The 24651-nt window shown below is 52.3% G+C and overlaps 4 protein-coding genes across 10 annotated transcripts; 3 read left to right on the top strand and 1 right to left on the bottom strand.

Annotated features, from left to right (window-relative positions):
* Positions 1-1675: 1675 nt before the first annotated feature.
* PIM2 (Pim-2 proto-oncogene, serine/threonine kinase) lies at positions 1676-6279 on the top strand. The gene is made up of 6 exons (XM_081222033.1): positions 1676-1844; positions 1978-2087; positions 2786-2836; positions 4738-5110; positions 5552-5728; positions 5826-6279. The coding sequence occupies exons 1-6, from the start codon at positions 1784-1786 to the stop codon at positions 5987-5989; spliced, it is 936 nt and encodes a 311-aa protein (XP_081078159.1). The 5' UTR covers positions 1676-1783; the 3' UTR covers positions 5990-6279.
* Positions 6280-8091: 1812 nt separating this feature from the next.
* SLC35A2 (solute carrier family 35 member A2) lies at positions 8092-16271 on the top strand (the record flags this gene model as incomplete). Of its 4 annotated transcripts, none has more annotated exons than XM_081221756.1 (5): positions 8092-8651; positions 10165-10347; positions 12892-13043; positions 14532-14678; positions 15997-16271. In XM_081221756.1, exons 1-5 carry the CDS (start codon positions 8561-8563, stop codon positions 16162-16164), a joined length of 741 nt encoding a protein of 246 aa, XP_081077882.1. In that variant the 5' UTR covers positions 8092-8560. The 4 variants fall into 4 exon arrangements, with proteins under 4 accessions (XP_081077882.1, XP_081077880.1, XP_081077881.1 ...); XM_081221755.1 differs by lacking the exon at positions 15997-16271 and adding an exon at positions 15770-15830 and having other exon boundaries at positions 8098-8651; positions 13942-14678; XM_081221753.1 differs by having other exon boundaries at positions 8100-8651; positions 13942-14678; positions 15997-16144.
* A 59-nt stretch (positions 16272-16330) lies between these two features.
* PQBP1 (polyglutamine binding protein 1) lies at positions 16331-20076 on the bottom strand. Of its 3 annotated transcripts, none has more exons than XM_081222071.1 (7): positions 19979-20076; positions 19391-19475; positions 17744-17855; positions 17435-17547; positions 16969-17253; positions 16712-16775; positions 16331-16545 (listed from the first exon to the last, which is right to left on the bottom strand). In XM_081222071.1, exons 1-7 carry the CDS (start codon positions 20033-20035, stop codon positions 16389-16391), a joined length of 873 nt encoding a protein of 290 aa, XP_081078197.1. In that variant the 5' UTR covers positions 20036-20076; the 3' UTR covers positions 16331-16388. The 3 variants fall into 3 exon arrangements, with proteins under 3 accessions (XP_081078197.1, XP_081078198.1, XP_081078199.1); XM_081222072.1 differs by lacking the exon at positions 19979-20076 and adding an exon at positions 19823-19958; XM_081222073.1 differs by lacking the exon at positions 19979-20076 and adding an exon at positions 19586-19685.
* Positions 19990-23889, top strand: TIMM17B (translocase of inner mitochondrial membrane 17B; the record flags this gene model as incomplete). 2 transcript variants are annotated; one of them, XM_081222075.1, is made up of 6 exons in its annotated part: positions 20060-20157; positions 20943-21042; positions 22117-22180; positions 23100-23228; positions 23315-23425; positions 23516-23889. In XM_081222075.1, 6 exons carry the CDS (start codon positions 20132-20134, stop codon positions 23602-23604), a joined length of 519 nt encoding a protein of 172 aa, XP_081078201.1. In that variant the 3' UTR covers positions 23605-23889. The 2 variants fall into 2 exon arrangements, with proteins under 2 accessions (XP_081078200.1, XP_081078201.1); XM_081222074.1 differs by lacking the exon at positions 20943-21042 and having other exon boundaries at positions 19990-20157.
* Positions 23890-24651: the final 762 nt, after the last annotated feature.

A 24651-nucleotide genomic window follows, 5' to 3' on the forward strand; every position in this document is an offset into this window, starting at 1 on the left:
AGGGCTTATTTCCAGGTGTGTCAGATGGTGACTGAGTGTGGGACTCCATCTGTGACAGTTTGTGTCTGTTTCTGAGACAAGTGCATGTCTGTGTGGGTCTGTCTGTGACAGTGCATCTGTGGTTTCTTTCTGATAGGGTGGATGTCCGTTTGTATTCCTGTGACAGATTCTGGGTAGCTATTTCTGGACAGTTTCAGTGACAACACTGCATGTCTGCTGGTGTGTGTGTGTGTCTGTGACTGGGTCAATCCATGTCTGTTTTTGTGACACTGCCTATCTGTGGCTCTATCACATAAGTATATGTCTGCCTTTGGAGCAGTGCATGTGTGTCTTGAGCATCTGTGTGTCTTCCTGTGACAGACTCTGGGTCTCATTTCTGGGACAGTACAAGTCTTTCTGTGACACTGTATGTCTGATGGTGCCAGTATCTTTGTGACAAGTTCTGGTGGTATGTCTGACAGGACATTTCTGTGTCTTTGTCACATGGCAGTGTAGGTCTATGTGAATCTATCTGGAGTGCCTTTCTGTAACAGTGCATCTCTGGTGTCATTCGGGGACATAATTTTCTGGCAGCATGCCTGCCTGACAGTAGATTTCAGCCTCTGTGTGACAGTACATATGTACATGTGTGTCTAGGACAAGTTCATGTGAATGTGTCTGGCCGTATGTGTATTTCTCACATGGTGCTTCTGTGTGTGTGTCTTTGGAGTGCATGTCTGTCCGCCTGCAGCATGAGGCCTATTTTTCCCAAATTGGTGACTGAGGGTATTTTACCACCTCCCTGAGCCCTCGTAGCCCCTCTCTCTCTCATCCAGAAGCACAGCCCAAGCCACCACCACTCTGGCTTGCTCCCACCCCCAAGAACCCCACCCCCCTCGCCATTCCAGATTCTAGACCTGCTGACTGGGTTCATGGCTGGGTCAAGCCAGGTCTGTCTACGTTAAGGGTTCCACAAACACCCCACAGGCCGTGGCCTCCGGGCATGGGAACGGTGCCTTGGACCAGCGCTTCCCCTGAGGTGGTTGTCAGGGAGGTTAGCCCTCCCTGACGGCTGAACAGGTTCTTCCAGGATCCCCGGCTTCAGTTTCCGGGCGGAGGCCGCCGGGCGCTTAGAGGGCTCTGGTCCTGGTTTGAGGAGCACCCTTCCGGAGACAGGGTCCTGGATAACCACAGGCCGGGATTCTTAGAACCCTTAGAGGGCCTGGCGTTATCTCCGCGCTAATCTCGAGGCAGCGGCGGCCGACCAACTTCCTAGGAAAGGAGGCGGTGCAGTTTTTTGTTAAGTTTATATATTCACATACAGACACATATAAAAACAACTCCGCGCAACAACCAAAACAAACGCGCTTGCTGCAAAAGGGATTCCCAAAACCAGTTTCCTCTTCGCACGCGCCCCCTCATTTGCATGCAGACCCCGCCCCCGCGGAAGATCCGGGCATGTTATTTGCATAACGGGGTACTTGAAACGTTGAGGGTGGCATGCAAATAAGGGCTGGCTCCGATTGGCTGGGGTACAGCAGGTGCTGCGTCCGGATTGATCAAAGCCAAGTGGGCGGGGCCGTCGCCCGGGGCGACTCTCTCGGGAAGCTCGTGCCCTGCCTCAGTAGCGTCGGGGCTGGCGCGCGCGGCGAATTTTAGCGTTGCGCCTGTTGCCGGCTCTTCTGGGCCACCAGTTTCCTTACCTTCCACCCTGGTGCCCCTCAGTCCTGGTTTCCCGGCCTCGCTACCCCGGGCGTCCACGCCTTGCGGGCTCAACGGACTCAATCTACGCAGCTCCTCCTCCATGTTGACTAAGCCTCTTCAGGGGCTCCCGGTGGCCCCCATGACCCCCACGCCGCCGCCAGGTGAGAGACTCGCCTACCGCGCGACCAGGCCGGGCGGGCTGAAGTGGTTGAGGGCGGCGCGGGGGGAGGGGGAGAGGGTCGCGGCCGGCCTCAGCACGCCGCCACCCTGACTTCCTCGCCTCCGCCTGCGTAGGAGGCAAGGACCGGGAAGCGTTCGAGGCCGAGTACCGACTCGGCCCCCTCCTGGGTAAGGGGGGCTTTGGCACCGTCTTCGCAGGACATCGCGTCACAGACCGACTCCAGGTATCCACCACGAGGGTCTTGGGAGGGCCAGGTGTGTGTGTGGCAGCGGCGGGAGCCCCGGGGCTGGGATGCTAATTGAGCAGGGAATGAGCCTACAGTGTGCGAGTGGTAGGGTCTTGAGGGCCGGGATCCGGTTTGCTGAGGGTGTCTGAGTGCGCGCGCGCGCGCCTGTGTGTGTGTGGCGGTCCAGGTGGGTATGTGGGGGAAGGGGGTGTTTCAGGGCAAGGATTCTGGAAGTCCAGGGAGTGAGACTGGAGAGTGGGGGGTCGTGAGGACTCTAGACCTTGCGATCCAGGAGAGGTGTAAATATGTGGGAAGGTGGGGACCTAGAGTTGAGATTTTTGGGATTTTGGAGGCAGGTGTCCAGGGTGGAGCCGTGAGGACCAGGACCACCCCTACAGGGTTGGGGTGTCCTGGGGCTGGATGGGAAGATCGAGGGCTTGGGGCGTTAGGAAATTCAGAACTCGTCACGTGGAGTGAGGGGTCCTGAAGCCTTGAGAAGGAAGAGCCCAGGGCCAAAGATGGTGGGAGAGGTGTACTTGGTTTTGGAGACTTGGAGGGCAGGGGAGAAGCTCCAGCTCATTTGGGGTTGTGGTGTGGAGTGGTTGGTTGGGACCAGAAAGACTAGGGTGAGGGTCCAGACCGGGAGAGGTCTGAGGGTCATGTGCTGGCCCCCTCATCTCAGCCCGCTTCTTCAGGTGGCCATCAAAGTGATCCCCCGGAATCGCGTGCTGGGCTGGTCCCCCTGGGTGAGTATCTTTGCAGTCCTTTTTGACCTGGCGACGCCATCTCTGACGATGGATTTCGCCTTTCTATGGTTTGTATAACTCCTTGGGCCCTGTAACGGTGAGAAGAACACTCCTACCAGCCCATGTTTACTCCTCTGTGGTGATATCCATACCTCCATACAGTTCTGACTCACCCCAGTTCCCCTAGAGCCCTGGATTCTCCCCTCCCACCCTCCTTTCTCAGCCTCCAAACGTTGCCTCAGGGGCTGCCCGCAGGGCATGCTGGTGAGGAAAGAGGGGCAGAGGTCATTGGTTGCCATGGTGACGGTGGCTGCTTCTCTTCTGCCTTAGAGCGCTAATGGACAACAGGGCGGGTCTGGGCAAGTTGTAGGGGCGGGAGCGCTCCCTGGCGGGCTCTGGGGAAACTGCGCCTGAGCAGGCTGTGGGACCCAGAGGGAGAAGGTGCGCCTGCGCAGTAGCGGAATTTTCATCACCGTGAGAAAACCTGTCTGCGGCTGTGCAAGTCAGTGCACTGGCCGGCAGAGGGCCCTAGCTCAGGCAGGAAGGCTGCTTCTGGCAGTCCGTGTGCCCGCGCAGGGCTTCGAGAGTGGGGCGGGTTTTGTGAGCAGTAACACGTATGCCTTTTATTGAGCACCGACTGTATGCCTCAGACTTTGCTTCATCATAAAAGCTTACTGTGTTCCAAGTTCCACTAAGTACTTTCATTCAACACGGTTCTAGATGCTTGGTGACAGTGACAAAATATCACATAATGACACTATTGAGTTCTTACTTTGTGCCAGTTCCTTTGCAGTTAATCACTTTTAGCCACTTAACAACTGTATATTAGCACCTAGAACGTGCCAGGTACAATTCTAGGCACTTGGCAAAATATTACATTTATTGAGAGCTCTTTTTGTGCTAGTCCTTTTCTACTAGTTGCTTTCACCTATTTAACAACTATGTATTGAGCTCTGCCCTGTTACCAAGCATTGTTCTAGTGTTTGAGCTATGGCAATGAACAAAGCAGACAAACCGTCACACAATAATAGTATTTATTGAGTGCTAACTGTGTCAGATTCTATGCTATAAAGTGCTTTTATCTATTTAAGGAACATTTATCAAGCAACACTGTGTGTAAGGTACTATTCTAGTCTCTTTACAGATGTCAGTGGACAAAACAGATAAATTACTACGTAATAGTGTTTATCAGTTGCCTCTGCTGAAGGCCTTTTGTTAAGGCCTTCAAATAACCACCTTCATTTATTCCTCAAACATTTCCTGAGGGAATTAATTCCCTGGTGGTCCAGTGGTTGAGATTCGGCACTTTCACTGCTGTGGCCCAGGTTCAGTCCCTGGTTGGGGAACTAGGATCCTGCAAGCGGCACAGCCCAAAAAAAAAAAAAAAAAGAACTGAGCTCCTATTACATGCCAGATGTGCAAAGGCTTTGGCTTTTTTAAAATTAATTTTTATTGGAATATAGTTGATTCACAATGTTGTGTTAGTTTCTGCTGTACAGCAAAGTGAATCAGTTATAAATATACATATATCCACTTCTACTTTTTTTAGATTCTTTCCCAATATAGGTCATTACAGAGTATTGAATAGAGCTCCCTGTGCTATACAGTAGGTCCTTACTAGTTATCTGTTTTACATATAGTAGTGTTCACATGTCAATCCCAATCTCCCAATTTATCCCTCCCCACCCCATAGCCTTAAGCTTGAATCGCCTTCCCAATGGCTGTGTGAGTTTTAAGCCCTTAAGATGAGAGAACTGAGGCCCAGGGAAGGAAGCAGGTTGCTCAAGGTCACACAGTCAGGAGGCTGAGGAGCTATGATTTAAGTTCAGGCGAGAAGTCAGCCTCAAAGCTGCTAGCCTGATGTCTGTATTCTCTTTTCTCTCCCTGCTCCCCCCGCCCAGTCAGACTCAGTCACATGCCCACTGGAAGTGGCACTGCTATGGAAGGTGGGTGCAGGTGGTGGACACCCTGGTGTGATCCGCCTGCTTGACTGGTTCGAGACACCAGAGGGCTTCATGCTGGTCCTTGAGCGGCCTCTGCCTGCCCAGGATCTCTTTGACTACATCACAGAGCAGGGCCCGTTGGGTGAAGGCCGAAGCCGCTGTCTCTTTGCCCAGGTAGTGGCAGCTGTTCGGCACTGCCACGCCCGTGGAGTTGTCCATCGTGACATCAAGGATGAGAACATCCTGATGGACCTCCGCTGGGGCTGTGCCAAACTCATTGATTTTGGTTCTGGCGCCCTGCTTCATGATGAACCCTACACTGACTTTGATGGTAAGGCTTCCCTAAATCTCTGGGGGCGGGGGGAGTTTTCACCTTTTATCTTTTTGGCCTCTTGACATTTGACCTCCAGTGCCGGGATATCCTGTAACCCTTGATCTATAGTACACCTTTATAAGGTTCTTGAATTTCAATATTAGGGGCTTTCAAGCCTCGCCCTCTAATAAGTCCATCTTCTGACAGTGCCCTGATCTTGTTCTGGGCTCTTATTCTGATGGGGGGATCCTGCTATTATCCTGAGTCTTCTTTTTCTGGTAAGGAGGTCCTACTGTACCTTTTAAGTGCTTTTATTCCATTGAGCTTCTATTCTGGTGAGGGGACCCTGCTCATACAGTGAGTTCTCTTAATTCCAGTGAAGCAACCATACTTCCTGGGGAGGGTGGGATGGGAGAAGGGCATTATCAGAGAATGGTCTAACCTGTGGCTTATGTGCAGGGACAAGGGTGTACAGCCCCCCGGAGTGGATCTCTCGTCACCAGTACCACGCACTCCCAGCCACTGTCTGGTCACTGGGTATCCTCCTCTATGACATGGTATGTGGGGACATTCCCTTTGAGAGAGACCAGGAGATTCTGGAGGCTGAGCTCCACTTCCCTGCCCACGTCTCCCCAGGTGAGGCCCCACCTGCCCTAGCCCACCAAACTTCATCCCTCCCAGGGATTGGTGCCCCCAACTCACTGCTAATCTCCTGTGTGCTTCTCATCTGCAGACTGTTGTGCCCTAATCCGCCGGTGCCTGGCCCCCAAACCCTCTGCCCGACCCACACTGGAGGAGATCCTGCTGGACCCCTGGATGCAGATACCAGCCGAGGATGCATCCCTCAACACTCCCAAAGGGAGTTCCACCCCTTTGGCCTGGTCCCTACTGCCCTAGTCCTGGCCAGGGCCCCCATTAGTTGGAATAGCCATCCCATGGCCACGCCACAGGGATAGATGGACATCTGTTGATCTGGTTTTACAGGTCATTAAAAATCCAGTGTTACTAGGGTCAGAGATTGGGGATCAGGGGTCAGAAGACATAAGCCAAGTTTACCTAGTCCCCATCCCAATCCTGCTAAGGAGCCTTCCTCCCAGAACGTATGCTCTGTTATTCTGGAGGGGGTCCTTCTTTGCTTCTTGTTTTGTTAAGGGTGTTTATTTGGTTGAAATTACTTACATTCTGAGCCTCCAGGGCTCTTATTCTGATGAGCAGTAGCCCCTACACTGGCACCTCCTGCTACCACCACACAAATTTAGTTGAAATGCTCTGACTTGGGCAAGGGTGCTTTCCTTCCAATCCTCCAGCGGCTCTTAGTTTAGCAAAGGGACACTTTCCCCTAGCCTAGGGTCCCATATTCAGTCAAGCTGCTTGCCTACCTCAGCCCAGGGTTGTTTATTCTGGGGGAGGTAAGCCCTATTGTTGTCCCAGGGCTTTTGTGTGTGTGTGTGTGTGTGTGTGTGTGTGTGAGGGGACCCTACTCTTTTATCCCAAGTGCTCTTATTCTGGTGAGGAGAAACCCCACTTTCATGATTTGGGAGGGGATGGGAGATGGACACTACTAGAGTCCACTAGGATGGGGTGGATGGTTTTGGGGGGATGGGTTGGGGGAAATAAATCTTGTTGTTTGTTCTCCTAGGGCCCCACCCTCCACCTTTTTTGGGTTCTTGTTGCCTCCTGAGCCAGGGTTGTCCAGTTGCTGAAATGTAAATACTTATGTATTGGGGAAGGAGAGCTCCAACTGTATCTTCCTCTTCCTTCTCCCCCGCCTGGATTATTTAAAAAGCCATGTGTGGAAACCCACTATTTAATAAACGTAATAGAATCAGAAGCGACTGGCCATTTGTAGATGTGGTGAGGCATTCGTGGAGCATCTACTGAATGCTGAGCCAAGAGGGAGATGGATTGGACCTCTCTGCCCACGGGAAGCCTCAGTCTTGTGGTGCCATCCTGAAGGTCTTTTATGGGTTCATTTAAGGTGAAAGAAAAACTTGATTTCCCCCTCAGCTCTTACGTAGCACCCCGTATGTGCAGAAGGGCTGCTTTGGAGATACCGTAGACATTGAAGATGTATGGGACACATTCCCAAATCAAAGATGGTCAGCTCAGAGGCAGAAAAAACTCCTTTCCCCCAACCCCAGGGGAGGAAATACCTTCCCCATGGGAGAAGAAAAGCCCTTTCTGGGGCTTGGTGAGGGCAGGGCGGGGGTGGAGCGCTGACAGGAATCTTCCTAGCCCGCCCTTGTTTTCTAATAACCTCCAAGGTGGAGTCACCTGTTTTGCCCCTACCTTTTTCACCTCTTCCTTGTCTTCTTACCTGTTCATCCCGCTCACTTCAACTTCCTCAACTCTTGACTTACCTGCCCTGCCCTATTCTATCATAGTTGCACTTGTCCCGACCTCAGCTGTACCTTCTCTTGCCCTGCTTTCAACAGCTAATCTAGGGAATTTCCTGGCGGTCCAGTGGTTAGGACTAGGTGCTAGTCCTAACTGAGGTGGCCCGGGTTCAATCCCTGGTCGAGGAACTCAGATCATGCAAGCCAGGCAGCGTGGCAAAAAACAAAAAACGGGGCTTCCCTGGTGGCGCAGTGGTTGAGAGTCCGCCTGCCGATGCGGGGGACACGGGTTCGTGCCCCGGTCCGGGGAGATCCCACATGCCGCGGAGCGGCTGGACCCGTGAGCCATGGCCGCTGGGCCTGCGCGTCCGGAGCCTGTGCTCCGCAACGGGAGAGGCCACAACAGTGAGAGGTCCGCGTACCGCAAAAAAAAAAAAAACAACTAAGCTGTAAACCTCTCACCTGCTGGCTTACCTACCCCCTTCTCACTTTTCTATTCTTAATGGTGACTCACTTGTCCTCCCTTCTCAGCCTGAACTCTCCTGTGCCATTTCACTAGTGTATCCTCAACTGCCCTGCCTTTATCTGCTCGCTTACCTGCCTGACCCTCACCTGCCCTGCTCCCTCAAAGTCTCACTTCCCTCCCAGGAGCCCTCTGTCACTCCAGGGGGCGGGGGTTGGCCTCGCCGGCAGAAGGGGAAAGAACTTCAGTCCAACCCGGAAGGACCCAGGAGTTTTGATGCAGAAAGGGCGGTGCCATCAGAAGGTGGCAATAAAGAGCCGAGACAGGAGACGGACAGCGGAACCAAAGAGACGAGGAGACAGAATGGGCGGGCGATATGGAAAGCGGGGTCAAAGAAGATGAGGGCGGGTTTAGTCATGGGAGTAGGCTAAAGAGGCTCTGTAAAGACGGCGGGAGACTGAGCCGGCTGCGTGCCCTGTCTCCGGATCCCAACGGAATTTGGAAATCCTGAGGCCACTCTTAAACTAGCGTTCAGGAGCGAACGGGGAGAGTCACCGCTCTGGGCAGCTTCTCGCTCGCCCCATCCCCACCCTGGGGTCCCGGAACCGGAAGTAACAGACACGGAAGTGGCCTACTGTTGCCGAGGGGACGGGCCAGGCAGATGCCAACATGGCAGCGGTGGGGTCCGGGGGTTCCCCCGCGGCGGCCGGGCCAGGGGCGGTCTCCGCAGGGGCGTTGGAGCCTGGGACCGCGACTGCGGGTGAGACAGGCTGTGGCTGAGCAGTCGGTGGCGGGCCGGGGGGCGGGATCGCTGGGGGGTCAGAAAGGTTCCTCACTGAGGCGAGAGGGAGCATCCCGTACGGACCACCTATGTGTGGGGAGTGGGGGGTGGGAGGAGGACGTGTGTTTTGGGGGCGGGGAAGAGACCATTCTGAGGGTGATGGGGAGGTCCCTTCTGCAAATGGGGAGTAGAGACCATTCTGAGTTGGAGGCGGGTGTTTCCTTTTGGGGAGGCTAAGACCACTAAGACCATTCTGAGTGTGTGTGGGGGTCCGTCCTTATACAAGGGAGAGACCATTCTGAGAGCGGGAGAGTTCTTCCTTACAGAAGGGAGGGGCTGTTCTGAGAGTAGTGGTTTCTTCCTTGTAAAGGGACAGGGGTATTGTGAGTTAGGGTGGGGCGGGTTCTTCCTTATATGACTTAGAATGTTTTGAGGATAGGGATGTCCACTATATGGGGAGAAGACCGTTCTGGGGGTCCCTTCCTGATGGAGATAGTTCATTGTATGTTGCAGTGGGAGGGGCCTTCCTTATATGGCGGAGAAAGGACGTTCTGAGGGTGCCAGGCCACTCCTTATAATGGGGAGAGTTCACTGTGAGTGTGAGCAGGACAAGGGGTAATTCCTTGGCTGGAGGTGGGGGTATGCGGTGGTGGGAGGATGATTGGTGTATAGGGAAATATTTCCTTATATCGTTAAGGGACCCAGACCATTCTTAGTGGAGGAACCATTTACTACATGGGGTTCAGTCCTTTGGACAGTGAGGGAATCATTTCTTATATTTGTTAGACCATTCTGGGGCAGGGGGGAATCAGTCATCATAGGCGGGAGGGGTTGGAGAGACCATTCTGAGTGTAAGGGAATGGAATAATTTAGATGAGAGAAAGTTCCTCAGGGGATGGACATGCCTTATACAGTGGTCTCATTCCTTGTATTAGGGTATCATTTTTCACATAAGACAATCCTTCACTAAATAGAACCATCATTTCATATACATCTTTGGTTGTTCATCCATAAAATGGGAACACTGATAGTTCCTTCAGAGATCAGAGCCATGTAGGGGTCTGTTGAGGTGATCCATATAAATCCCTTATCCCAGTGATAGGCACGCAGTAAGCACTCAATAAATGTCGAGGATACAGTTGATATTCTGCCCAGGGCAGGGTTGCTTCTCACTCAGGGGAGGGAGAGAGAGGGCTGAGGTGGGTGTCCAGGACCTGCCCCACCCATTTCCTGACACCTCAGCAAGGATTCCAGGTATGGGCTGGACAGGGCGAGGCCCACTTCTCCCTTTCTGGCTCTTCCTGCCTGTGGCTGAGGCAGTGGAAGCTGGCAGGGATGGGACTCACGTTGGGTCAGGATAGGCAGGCAGAAGGAGGAAGTAGCGGTGGCTAGGAGGATCCTGGTCGAGAAAGGAGAGGGGAGGGTGGTAGTGTGGTTATGCCACAGCAGCTTTTGACCCCTTCTTCCCCCTTACTCCTTCCATTCCCCACAGCTCGCCGGCGCCTCAAATACATATCCCTAGCTGTGCTGGTGGTCCAGAATGCCTCCCTCATCCTCAGCATCCGCTATGCCCGCACATTGCCTGGGGACCGCTTCTTTGCCACCACTGCTGTGGTCATGGCTGAAGTGCTCAAAGGTCTCACTTGCCTGCTGCTGCTCTTCGCACAGAAGAGGGGTATGAGCCAGGGAGGGGGGCTGCAGGGAGGGGGCTGCATTGGAGTCGGTGGGTGGCAGTGTGTGTGTGTGTGTGTGTGTGTGTGTGCGCGTGTGCGCGCGCGCGCGCGCGTACCCGCTCCCACGTGGAGGATTTGGTTGGGGGAGTATCTCTGTGTCTATGAAAATGCCTGGGGACTGTGTAAGTGCGGCTTGGCTGCCTTGTACCTCCAGCTATGAGTAGCTGCATCCACATGTTTATACCCCTAACTCCCCAGGAGCTGGCCAGTAGACACTGAAGGAATGAGACAGTCTGTGCCCATAAGGTAGCAGGTGACCCTTACATGATGATTTATTGATTTCTCTCTAACTTTTCATTATGGAGAATTTCAAACACAAAATCAGAGAAAATAATAAAATGGTAAAATATCCACATCCCATCACCGAGATTCAACAACGATCAACTCCTGGCCACTCTGCCATTAAACAGCATCAGTGATTATCCACTCACTACCAATCTATGTGTCTGTTTACCTACTCCTGCACCTTGTTCTATTGAAGTATGTCCCACATGAAGTATTATTTTGAAGTAAATTCCCTCTTATTATCTTGGGTAAATATTTCGGTACATTTAAAATAATGACTTCAATCAGTCATGACTGCTAGAAATCGTACATCCAAAAATTAACAATAATTTTTTAAGTTAATAAAATAATCAAATATCCAGTCAGTGTTTAAATTCGTAATGATTTCTCAAATGTCATAAAAGTTTTAAAAACTGTGTTTGAATCAGGTTTATATAAAGTCAGTGCTTTGTAATTGGTTGGTGTCTTCTAGGTCAGCTAGCCTCTAGGTTCCCCTCCAACTGTTTTTTTTTCTCTGTTCTCGAAGACATAAGGTTGTTTGTCTTGTAGACTTTGGGTAGCCTGGATTTTGCTGAGTGCCTCCCAGTGGTCTCATTTAACATGTTCTTCTGTCCTCTATATTTCCTATAAGTTGAATTTATTTACTAATTTAAACAGCTCCCCAAAGGCCTTCTTCTTTAAAATGTTGCCCAGTCATTTCTCTATAGAGGCCTCGCATGCGGCTCTGCCCTAGGTATTTACACTGAAGAAAGCATTCTCACCCACTCATTAGCACCATTAGCACTCATTAGGAACTCATCTGCTCTGTTCTAGATTGATTCTGAGACGGTTCGAGTGAACACTGTGGCAGGCCGTGTTCTGGCTGTGGAGGTGGACATGTTAGCGATGCAGACGTGCATCTTGCCCTCAGGGGGCTGATATTTTAGATGGGGAGAAACAAATAGCTACAGGTTAATCACAGCTTTCATTTCTTATCTATAATTTCATCAACCCCCCCCCCCGTTTTATTTTTTTTTAGTTTTCTCATTTGGTGTGAATGTGTCACGGGTCACTGCAGAAATATGAATGTGCTTGATTACGGTGTGCAGCCCCGTATACCTGGTGTGTGTTATGTGAAATATATAGCATATATGCTGTGTTACCTTTCTAACACCTGGACATTTTTGAACACCCAAACCCCTGGGCCCAGGGAATTTGGGTAAAGGGTTAGAGATTGATAATTACTCCTGGGATTAATGCCATGAAGGGCAAGGGCAGGGTTTTGTGAATGAGCATCAGCAGGAGTTCCTGCAGTAACCTTGTGCAGTGGTTGTGGGGTTTTCCCTGAGGAGGGACACTCAGATGAGTCTTAGAAGATGAACTGCAAAAAAGTGGGGTGAGATTTGCAAAGGTCTTATTATATAGGAAAGTATTCTCATTTACTGATTGGAGCAGGTCCCAACCAGACTTTCTGCTTTAGAGTCAAGCCTGCATTCTTCCATGTGACAGGGGCAAATGCTTGGTGTGTGGGGGGCTGACAGAAGGAGGCGGCCAAGTGGAAGATGGCCCCTGCCCTCAGGCAGCTCTCAGGCTACGAAGGAACTAGAAAAAGTCTAAAAGTTGAGTCTAAGGGACTTCCCTGGCAGTCCAGTAGTTAAGACTTCGCCTTCCAATGCAGGGGGTGTGGGTTCATTCGATCCCTGGTCAGGGAGCTAAGATCCCACATGCCTCGCGGCCAAAAAACCAAAATGTAAAACAGAAGCAATATTGTAACAAATTCAATAAAGACTTTAAAAATGGTCCACATCAAAAAAATCTTAAAAAAAAAAAAATAAAATAAATAAAAGCTGAGTCTAAAACTTTCCCTCTGCTTGGTAAACAGCCTTCCACCCACACTCCTGGAGCTTCTACTTTCACAAGTTCCTAGTTAGTGCTGATTATTTCATTGCACAAACTGTACTGAGTGCTTGCCCCGGGGCTTTGTGCCAGGGAGGTGGGCTCTAAGATGAGTGAAATATGGTCTGTGATTCTCAGACTGAGTATCCGAAAGGCTTGCTGGAGACATGGTTGTACTGTAGAGAAACCGAGAGCGCAGACCTCATTCTAGCCCTCAGGGAGTCAGAGTGTGGTGGGGAGACACAGGACCAGGCCCAGTCCTGTCCTTTAGAGGATCCCCATCTTTGGAACTCAGTGCTAAACAGGGCTCTCCTCCCTCCACCTAGGTAACGTGAAGCACCTGGTTCTTTTCCTCCACGAGGCTGTCCTGGTGCAGTATGTGGACACACTCAAGCTCGCAGTGCCCTCTCTCATCTACACCTTGCAGAATAACCTCCAGTATGTTGCCATCTCCAACCTGCCAGCTGCCACTTTCCAGGTGAGCCCCAAGCCCAGGAACTGGCTGGGGTGGGGGATATAGGATGTTGGGGAGGGAGGGCTGCAGAGAGCAGGGGCTGTGTTTCCTCCAGAATGTCCTTGGATCTTCCTCAACCTCGGTTTCTTCATCTGTGAGAACTGGGAATGGAAATGGTAATAGTAGCTACTCACTGAGATGATTAAAAGAAGTAATATCTGGGAAGAGCCCTTGGTTGGTGATGGATAAGCTTTAGGCTATTTACAAGCAACCTTTAAGATGGTTAAAGAGCCTGGATTCAAATCCCAGCTCTACTTTCCAGCTGTGTGATATTGGGCAAGTCACGTAACCTCTCCATCTCATCTTTAAATTGGACATTACAATAACACACTTCATATGTGAGGATTAAATGAATTCATGTGAAGTGCTTAGACCCACACCTGGCACATAGTAAGCTCTATGTAAATGTTTACTGACGTCATTTCATGGCTGATTCATTTGTATCAACACATCCTTATCAAGACCTCCCTCATCAGGATGTTTACCATTCATTCATTACCTGCTGTGTGAGGTGCTTCACATACATCAATTGTATTTACAGATGGTATGTCAGGGCTCAAGACAGGGCAAGTGCTTTGTCCCTCGTCACACAGCTAGGACATGGGGTTGGGATGTGGACTTGGGTGTGGCCCAGGACGTTCTTGCACAGCCATCCTCCTGTGTACTTTCTGGGAGGCACCTCAGAGCTACTTAGCCGCATCTCAGTCAGTGGCCAGTGGCTGGATATTTTTGCTGTTTTTATGGTTATCTACCCCACCCTGTCCCTCCATTGTGCCTGGGGGCCCACAGTGGGTGCCGTCCCCGACATGTACGTGTTGGGGGTCGGGAGCAGCCCTCAGTGTCTTCCACATGCCACTCGCAGGTGACGTACCAGTTGAAGATCCTGACCACGGCACTGTTCTCCGTGCTTATGCTGAACCGCAGCCTTTCCCGGTTGCAGTGGGCCTCCCTGCTGCTCCTCTTCACCGGAGTCGCCATTGTCCAGGCACAGCAAGCCGGCGGTGGGGGCCCGCGGCCTCTGGATCAGAACCCTGGGGTGGGCCTAGCAGCTGTCGTGGCGTCCTGTCTGTCCTCGGGATTTGCAGGTGTCTACTTTGAGAAGATCCTCAAAGGCAGCTCAGGCTCCGTGTGGCTGCGCAACCTGCAGCTGGGCCTCTTCGGCACAGCCCTGGGCCTGGTGGGGCTCTGGTGGACCGAGGGCACTGCTGTAGCCCACCGCGGCTTCTTTTTCGGGTACACGCCTGCTGTCTGGGGCGTGGTGCTCAACCAGGCCTTCGGCGGGCTACTGGTGGCTGTTGTCGTCAAGTATGCCGACAATATCCTCAAGGGCTTTGCCACCTCCTTGTCCATTGTGCTGTCCACTGTTGCCTCCATCCGCCTCTTTGGCTTCCACGTGGACCCTTTGTTTGCCCTTGGCGCAGGGCTGGTCATCGGTGCCGTCTACCTCTACAGCCTGCCCCGAGGTGCAGCCAAAGCCATAGCTTCCGCGTCTGCCTCCACCTCTGGGCCCTGCACTCGCCAGCAGCCTCCGGGGCAGCCACCGCCACCGCAGCTGTCTTCCCACCGTGGAGACGTCAGCACGGAGCCCCTTCTGCCAAAGTCAGTGCTGGTGAAGTGAGGGCTGGCGGTGGTGGTGGGGGGAGACAGGGAGGGACACTGGGTGGAGGGTGTTGGGCATCTGCAGGACCCAAGTTGCCACCAGGGCCTGGCTCCCCTGGGGTTGGAAGGGTCTTTTCTTCCAGGTTGTCGAGACTTCTGGAAGCTTGTGGGACTAGGGCAGGGCATCCCGTGAACCCTTCCTTGTAGCCAGGGGTTTTTAGAGCTGCCTCCTCTGTCTCAGTCTAACCCCTTTGGGGACCGGGTTGGGGGTGTTGTCATTCAAGGCTTTTTTTGTCTGCCCCCCTCAGCCAGAGGCGTCCTGTGTCTCATGCCTGGGAGAGTCCCTCCCAGCAATCCCTCCACCTTTGTAGGGACAAATTGGACAAAAATCCTACAGCTCTTTAGTAATGACTGATGCCTACGTGTGGGGTTCTGATTCTGATAGCTTGAGGCCTTCTCTCCTCCCTGACAACCACACTGGATCATATTAGTAGCTCTTTTTGTGGCCTTGGGGCAGCTTCCCTAACACAGGGACTTGAAAATGGGCCTCTTGTGAGCACCCAGGGAGAGAGGAAGGGGGGCGACAGCTGAGAGTTTTGCATCAGCCCATTCAAGGGGAGGGTGCAGTAGGGGCCATTTGTTTGTGATTTGGGGGTTTGTGGTGTAATCAGATGAATGATCCAGGGTGTGGGAAAAATGGAGAAGGGAGGTCCTTGAAGTGGCCTGATCTCATGCAATCTAAGACACCATCCGTTGCTGGATGCAGGGTTATTTTCTAAGATAGATCCTGAGAGGAAAAATAAAGCTGCCAGCCACACTCGTGATACCCCACTGGCTGTATGAGGCACCCTTACTTCATGGGGAGGGGTGTCTTTAAATTGTTGAAATGTGGAACCTGCCCCCTGCACTCCCCAAAGCTTATTGACCCCTTAACTGTCTCCCAGGGTGTATATGGGGGTGTGTGTGTGTGTGTGTGCGCGCGCGCGCGTGCGTGTGCACAGTGCCTGGGCTGTCTTTGCTGTATGTACATGGGGCCGTTGGATCTTTATTTTTGATTAATTTGTTCTGATTTTTTGGGTTGTTTTGTTAAGGAACTGTAATGAACAAATGTCAGGATACCCAATGCCAAATAAAGATACTGTATTTATTTAGTCCACGTGTAGCTCTCTGACCCAGGGGACCCGCTCTCTCCACACGGGCTCTGTTACTAACCCTGGGGACTACCAGCCTCACTAGTCATCCTCGCTTGCTCAGGACGTCCACCTGCCAGCCCACCCCAGCTTTCTGTGTTTTTCTTTCCTCCCCGTTCCCACCACAGGTTGCTCACCAAGGTGAAGGGTTCCTAGCCGCTGGGATTGAAGACGCTGGCCTGGCCTCGCTCTCCCTTCTTGCCCTGGTCCAGCCAGGACCAAACGCTCTGATCAGTATTGGGAGGGGTAGACACCGAACCCCCTGTCCCCACACCCCCTCTCCCACGCAGGGCTGACATGACTAAACTCTGGCCCAGACAGGACCCAACCACCCCCATGCCCCTGCTACCCGTACACTATTTCTTAGGTGAGTTTTTGTAAATAAAACGTGTTTTGCATCTTGCTGGCTTGGGTTGGGAAGTCTCAAAAGTGTGAGAGAAGGAAGCACTCAGGTCTCATGGGCATGATTCACCGAAAAGCTTTTATTCAAAACCCCAGGGCGGGCCGGGGTGGGGAAGGTTCAGTCCTGTTGCTTGGTTCGGGAGGCCTCGGCATTGGCCCGGAGCACAGCCCCCGGGGATGGGTAAGGGCGCTGCTGGAAGAGGGGCCCGGCTGCTGTCGTGTCTGCACCCGTCTTGGCCTCATTCCGCTTGGGGAGTCCTGTTGACCACGTGCCCCTGGGGGTGACAAGGGGTGGGGGCGGGAATGTATAATATGTGTACTGTGGCAGGCACCTCCCACCCACAACTGACAAAGGGGGAAAGGAGACAGGAAGAAAGGAACGGTCAGCGGTGCAGTGAGTCAAGAGGAAAAAGGAAGGGCTCTTGAGGGGTGGTCAATTACCGGGGTGCATCTGAGTACGAGCTGGGGTCCATGGGGTCTAATTCTTCATCCTTCCGGCTTGCCACTGTGGAAGTAGGTGGCAGAGTGGGGTCTTCGACGGGGGGCACAAGGAGTCCCGGATCACCGAGCTCTCCCATCCCCGGAAGAAATGGAGCCTGAGGCTGCCAGGCCCCAGGCTCAGGCACTCGCGTGAAGCCAAGAGAGGGCTTCCTTACACTGTGCCCCCCTGGTGCCCCCCTTGCCTCACCCCAGCTTACCCTTCTTGTTCTTGGGGTAGGGAGCCAGATCCTCCCGGCGATGGTGGCGCCGTTCTTTGCCCTCTTCCCGGTCCACCTTGTCATACCCGCGGTCCCGGTCGCGATCCCTGTCCCGCTCTCTCTCTCTCTCCACCTTGTCATAACCACGCTCCCGGTCTCTGTCAGACTTCTCGTGGCTCCGTTCTGACTTCTCATGGCCGCGATCTGACTTCTCGTGACCTCGGTCCGATTTCTCGTGGCCCCGGTCCGATTTCTCATGGCTCCGATCCAACTTCTCCTCAGCATCTGGTGACTCAAAAGCCTTGTGACCTTCCTCCTCCCACCTCAGGACCCAGCAGCCTCTGCCTTCAACAGCCTCCTTTGCCTGGGGCTGGGTCTGCCTGGTCTTACCTGCCCTGGTCTTTTACCTGATCCCTCTTGGAGAACTGCTAGAACACCTGCGGCACCCTTGTATCTGCCAACTCACCTGCATTACTGCTCCTGAGCTTCTTGGCAGATTTGGAAACAATGGAGTTGGGATCATGTGGGGACAGCCAGGACACGAGGTCTGTGTCTGCATTCCAGTAGTAAGGGAGCCCGCTGCAGGGCAGTGGAAGGGAGGGAGGGAGGGAAGGAATGTCAGCACGGATATCCTCTCCTTGTAGCCTCAACTCTTGTCTCCCCAATCTCTGCCTGTACCTGCCCCATGCCAGGACCCTACAGGGAGGACCCCCAGATCTCTTCCCTTGTGGCCCCCATTTACCCCCAGCCCACGCCCCTGCATCCCCAGACTCACCAGGAAGGGTCAAACACCTTGTACCAGCTTGGTGGCAGGCCCTCCAACCGGGTAGCCTCATAGTCCACTGGATCATCATCATAGTCCTCGGCAATGATCTCTTCCTCTGGCTCTGGCAGGACAAGGAGGGAAGGAGGACAGCAGTAAGGACCAGAGGGATCCCCCACCCTGCACTCAGGGCCTGAGGAGACACACTCACATTCACATGGACCACGTGTGTGTGCCAGGTCTCAAGTGCCCTAAAAAATACTGTTCACATTCCAAATCCAAGTATCTGAATATCAGGATTTACCAAAAAATTTACCCAAATCTGTTCTGTTTCTGGGTTCAGATATGACATAATGTTACCTGAACTTATCTGGTTTCAGACTTTAGACAGGGATTCATTGAAAAAACATGTATCCATATTTATTCAGTTCCTGAGTTCAGATAGTATGTGATACCATACTATCCAAATCTATTTGGATAAAATTAGTTTCAACAGCAAGGGGTTTATCTAAAAATATGTCCAAATCTGTTCAGCTCCCAAGCTTGGCAAATATGAGGTTTCTGACTCCAGTATATTGACTAGCAAGTTTGGATAGCAAGGGATTTATCCAAACGCTTCTCTGAATCTATTCAGTTCCTGAGGCCTACAACTGTCGTCAGTTACTATCAACAGAATAAAAAAGGTGTATGAGTACCTGGACCTCCATACGTCTATAACAGATTTCACCTATGGATATAGCTAACAATGAAATGTATATGTCAGCAACAGCAGAGTGCTTGTCACACAACAGGCCCAAAATAGATGTCAGCTATAATCATCGGTATTGTTAGTAAGATATATACAATCAGCACGGGGCCTGGTACCAACAGCCTTAAAGTAAATGTCATATCAATGATCATTATCAGTATTATTAACCAAAGATCTGTGCTTGGCACACAACAGGCTTGTAATAGATGTCACTTATCAATAAAGTGAAAATAAGATGAGCTTTCCAGTACCTGGAACACCTTAGCCCAAACTAGATGCCAGCTTTTGCTATTATTTCCAATAAGGTAGAAATACTAGCAACAGCAGCACAGTAGGCCTAAATGATAGATCCTATCATTATTTTATATACTGTTTACCATAATGTGTATGACAGACACTTAAGTAGACCCAAAATACATGTCAGCTATTGATACCGTGAACAGTAAGGTACATATCACCAGCACAGTGCCTGGCTCCACAGTAGGTCTAAAATAATGTTATCTACTAGTATGGTAAAGAACAAAGTATTAGCATCCTGCCACTGTGCTTGGCCCACAGGAGGCTGCGGTAGATGTCAGCTTCTGTCAACTGTTACTATCCTTACTATTAGATAATTTGTAACCACTTCCAGGGATTGATGGATGGATTAAACTTGGGATATAGAAGACCCCAAAATACACGTCAGCTGCCAGTATTATTAAGGATGAAATGTCTATTCCCCGTCCCCACCCGCCTCCTCATACGGTAGGAATGGGTGTCAGGAATACGCATTGTTAACAATGAAATGCCTGCCACCCCACTGCTTGGTGCGAAGTAGGTCCATGCTAGGTATCAAGTGGCAGTATCAACAACAAAGTGCCTGTCAAGCCTGCCACATGGTAGGCCTATCTGCTTGCTCTTAGCTCTCTCACCGGGCTCCAGATGTTTGAGAATGCCTCTCTTGGCCAAGCGGGTCTGCAGCGCAACGGGCAGCGGCATAGCGGATAGCAGACAGACCTAGGGAAGAACAGACAGACCAAAAAACACCTCAGATGAGGACTGAATCTGATCTTGTAACCAAGCGCCTCCCCCCCAGCAAGTACTCATCTGGACCCCCACCTACCCACCTACACTAGGAGCTGGGCGACAGACCCTACGCTAAAAGGTGTAAGGGATAAATGGCAATATCACCAAAACTCTCAACAATCCTCCTCTCCCGGGCCGGGTGCTCCAGGACCGCGCCCCAGAAATGGGCTCACCCAACTTCCCCCGAAGACTACTGGGTGGAAGGAACCAAAGCGCTGGGATGGGGGAGCAGAGTGCAACACCTCCAGCTCCAAAAAATGCGCCCACCCCGACATTACCAATACAGTCACGCGGGTAATGGAAAGCTGATGGCCTGGCCGTCTCTCTCTCTCGTCTACACGACTCTCTTCTCCCAAAGCCCAGATCAAAGTCCTCTCTCTGAGCCTGAAGGAAACTGCACCACGCTCAGGCTGCAGCGAACAAAAGACGCAAACCTTGCTGGCCAATGAGAGTGCGCCTTGGTCTGACCTCTGGCAAAACGACCCAATCATTGCCCTGGAATAGGTGGAACGCTCGGTCGCCTGTGAGCATTTACGGTGGGGGTGTGGCCCGGCCGGTGTCAGACTGCGTGGCCGGACGTCGGCGCCATGGAGGAGTACGCTCGGGAGCCTTGGTACGGCGAGGGGCGCTGGCCTCGGGACTGTTGCTGGGGCGCCACGGCCAGCGGTGGGAGGCGGGCGGGGGAGGCACTGGCCACACAGCGCCACGTCCCAGACTCGGGAGACTCTTAGACGTTTGTTGTCTCCTTCTGCTCCCCTCCACTTGCTTCCTCCTACTCGGGCTCCGTTAAGAGGGGCCACAACTGTGTGCCTAAAGGAGAAGGTGCGGTGCAAGGACGAACCACTCCACGTTTCCCTTGCCTTCGTACCACCCAGTCTCTCTTTGTTAACGAAAAGACACACTGGCCAAATCCATTAAAGCCGAGGGGGTGGTGCGGTGTTGAGCGGTGCTGGATCATCCCCCCGGTCTGCGCTTGGTTTTTCCCAGTTGTACGGGTTAAAAAAAAAAAAAAGAGGGCGTAGCTTGGTTGGACGTGCTCATTGTGGGAAAAGGGGGTGCGAGCCCGTTCTGCTTTAGTAACAGTGCTAGCTTAACACTTCTGTAGCGCTTATTTAAACTTGCCAACTCTTTGCTTGTTATCAATTCATTTAATCATTGATAGTAGTAAAGCGGTTGATTCCTTGGTTGGCTGCGAAGGGGAGGGGCGCACAGGGCAAAGACGACTACTATTTTCCCTCCTTCGCACTACTTCTTGCTTAAATGAGGGGGAGAGTAATCTATTATCTGAAATTCTGCTTCCCACTTGGGTGACTTAGTTTCTCCCAGTTGGAAAGAGTCCTTGTGACACGGCAAGAGGGAGGGCTCACATTAACCCCATCCTCCCCTTCCCGCTTGCAGCCCATGGCGAATTGTGGATGATTGCGGTGGCGCCTTCACTATGGGTGTTATCGGCGGTGGAGTCTTCCAGGCCATTAAGGGCTTCCGCAATGCCCCTGTCGTGAGTCCTGGCCTTCCCTGGGTGGTGCGGGGGTCCTGCCCTGCCCACATGGGACACTGTTCTGAAAACTGCTTGGAGCTGCCAGTCACATGCACTTATTCATTCTGGTGCCTGCTCACCTACTATATGCCAGGCCTGGCTCCAGGATCTGGAAGTTTGGGGGAACTGCAAACATGATCTCTGCCCCTCACCCCCCAACCCAACTGGAGCTCCTCTGTGGAAATGCTGTGGTGTCAAAAGGGTCATCACCAAAACCTAAATGTGTGTGTGCAAAGCCAGTCAGATTTTACCTAGAGGCAGATTCTGGGTTGGAAGCCTGGATAGAGGGAAGTGACGGGAGTTTAACTGGCAGGAGGAGGACAGCCTTAAAGCTGAGAAAATGCTTTTAATTTAACGTAATCGATTCCTTCTCTCTCTCTCTCTCTCTCTCTCTCTCTCTCTCTCTCTCCCTCTCCCTGACAACCCCCCTCCCCTTCCTGGGAGACCTCATCAAATGTAATGACTTTAAATGCCATGCATTTGTCAAGGTCTCTGCAGTTTCTGTCTAGCCCTGTCCCTCCCCTCATCTCCTGGAGCTCTCTTTCCTGGATCTTTGTCCAGGTTTCTCCCTCTCATCCTCAAGGTCTCGGCATAAATGCCCCCCTCCTTAAAGAGGTCTTTCCTGACCCTTCAGCCACTGTCATAGCTCTTTATCCTATTTCCTCTAGGGTTCTTATTTCTGTCTGAAGCTACCTTATCTGTACCCTTATTTAGGATCCGTCTCCCCGACTATAATGTGAGCTCTGAGAGGGTAGGGGCCAGGTCTACCTTGTTTACTGCTGTATCCCTGCATACAGCACGGTGCCTGGCACATAGGTGCTAAGTAATGAATGAATGAATGATTTCTCATCCCAGCTCTGAGAGCACCTATATTGGGGTGCTCCCCAGCCCCCTAGTTCTTGGCCACTTCCCCACATCTCTACCCCTGCTACTCCTCCAGGTTTCCTGCCCCCATCCCTCTCTTAAAAGCTAGAAACCTTGTCTGCCAGTGGCCTCAACTGGGCTCTGATTTCCTTCCTCCTCACTTTCCTCCAGGGAATTCGGCACCGAATGAGAGGCAGTGTCAATGCTGTGAGGATCCGAGCCCCTCAGATTGGAGGTGAGAGGTTTGGGGAGACATGTGATAACAGAGTTGAGGTAGTTGCTCCTTTGAGTCTAGACTGCAAGTTGGGGGTCCAGATTCTAGTCCCAACTCTGCCTGGGACTTCCTGGGGGAGTGACGTTTCCCAACAATTTCATACGGGTGAGTTCTGGAGTTTAAATCCAGGACCTGGCTCTTCCCTGCTGTGTGACCTTGGGCTAGTGGCTTAACCTCTCTGAACCTCATCTGCAACATGGGGATGACAAAGCAGTAAGTTCTGTAATTTATGTAACTTAGGTAGTACTTACTAAGTGCTGGTTGCTCTGTTAAGCGCTTTGATAGTATTAACTAATATAAATTTTCAGAAGTCAAGTAACATGCAGTGCATAGATCAGGTCCTGGCACACAGTAAGACTTGAGTAAACATTTTAACTATTGTATTGTTAACTGGCTTTGCTAACCCCTTTCCTTCTCCCTGAAACCAAGGTCAGAATTCCAATTCTGTGTGGTAGTTACGAAAATCAAAGTTGCTCTGTTAAAAGCCATATAGAAGGGAGTTCCCTGGTGGCCTGGTGGTTAGGATTCCGGGCTTTCATTGCCGTCACCCGGGTTCAATCCCTGGTCCGAGAACTGAGAGGAATGAGTGCATGGGGAGGCCAAGAAAAAAAGCCATATAGAAGCAGATGAATCGACCCGTAAACACTTGTCAGCCCCCTATGAAGGTGAAGGGAGTGCCGATGGCAATTACAGGCAGATTGAAGGAGCTACCACAGAGACAGATGGGGGCTCTCCCCTAGGAGTTTGCCATCTGCCTTTGCCTCTGGGTTTTTCTCCCCGTTCTTTGCCAGAGCGTTCAGGCCTTGGGAGTCCCTGGACCCTGAGCCGTATATTCTGGGGATTCTCCACAAACACTAATTAGGCCATGGTCCCCCAACAGGTAGCTTCGCAGTGTGGGGGGGCCTGTTCTCCACCATCGACTGCGGTCTGGTGCGGCTGCGGGGCAAGGAAGATCCCTGGAACTCCATCACCAGTGGAGCATTGACCGGGGCTGTGCTGGCTGCCCGCAGTGAGTGCCCCATCCCCAGGCCCCAGCCCCTTCCACCCTATTCTGCCTGCTCTCACCCGTCTCCCCGTGCCTCCTCATTCCTCCAGGTGGCCCATTGGCCATGGTGGGCTCAGCAATGATGGGAGGCATTCTGTTGGCCCTCATCGAGGGTGTTGGCATCCTCCTCACTCGCTACACCGCCCAGCAGTTCCGCAATGGTGAGTTCCTGGTGAAGCTGGCCAGGGAGAGGTGGGAAATGCTCTGCCTTGCCTCCTCCACTCACCTTTATCTAATTCTCCCCACTGCAGCACCGCCATTCCTGGAGGACCCCAGCCAGCTGCCCCCTAAGGAGGGTACCCCGGCCCCAGGCTACCCCAGCTATCAGCAATACCACTGAGGAAGTGACCGCCTGTCATCGCCACCGTGGGAGCTCCTCCTTGGTTCCCTCCGCGATGATCTACCTCGGAAGGGAGGGCTGGCTCCCAGGTGGCCCTGGGACCCTCCAGAGAGGGCCTCTACTCTGTTCCCTTATCCCAGGTTGGGGGTGGGGCACCCCAGCTGCCCGGATGGACGGGTCCCTTCTCTCTCAGGCACCCCAGCCCCCACTCATATGTAACAAGCTCTCACCCCAGTCCCTTTGCATTGCGCCCTGATCAGTATTTAAAGCCAGTTTTGAAATGCCTATGTATGTACTCCTTGAGCCACCCACTGGAGCTGCTCACTAGGACAAGGGGTAGAACCCTCTTCAGGGACTTGGGAGCCCTAGGATTTGGAGTCCCACAGAGAGTGGGCTCTAGTAAAGGTTTGTGGGATGAATGTGTAGGAGGGGGAATGAATCCAGATGTGAGTAGTACATGAATAAGGGGGCCAAGTGTTGAATCACAAGCAGACAGAAGAGGAACAGGCTTGGGAAAGAAATGAGTGAACACAGGATTGCTGGGGTGGAGGGGTGGTTCAGCATGCCGCACCTCTGACCCCTCTCCCCCATGTCCCCATTGGAAAGACTGGGAAATCTGACCTCACAGTGAACTCTGTCTTTCTGGATACCAGTCACCCCGTTTGTGAAGATAATTCCCCCTCCATGTGGCCTCACCAGGGACCTGGGATGGAAGTAGGGGTCGGGGAGACCCAGCTTCCTTGAAGACAGTGCCCTTAATCTTCTCTTCTGCACTACAGAGAGATTCCTGCTCTGCGATGCTCAGGGTTGTCAGTATTTAAGGGTACCAGATGAGGTTTCGTTTTGGGGGCGGAGTGGGGGTTATGGGGGAGAGATTTTCTTGGATGGACATCAGCTCCAAACACTGTCTCGCATGCAAACACGTGTGGGGCAGACGCCTCCACTGGGGTGCAGATGGCCTCGTGGGAGACACACCAACTGTCCCTTTTATGCAAGCCATTGCAAAGAGGTGGAAATGCCCTCTCTCTTATACAGGCTCGCTCCCTG

Source organism: Mesoplodon bidens, assembly GCF_964165515.1.
Source record: "Mesoplodon bidens genome assembly, chromosome: X".
Taxonomy (NCBI): domain Eukaryota; kingdom Metazoa; phylum Chordata; class Mammalia; order Artiodactyla; family Ziphiidae; genus Mesoplodon; species Mesoplodon bidens.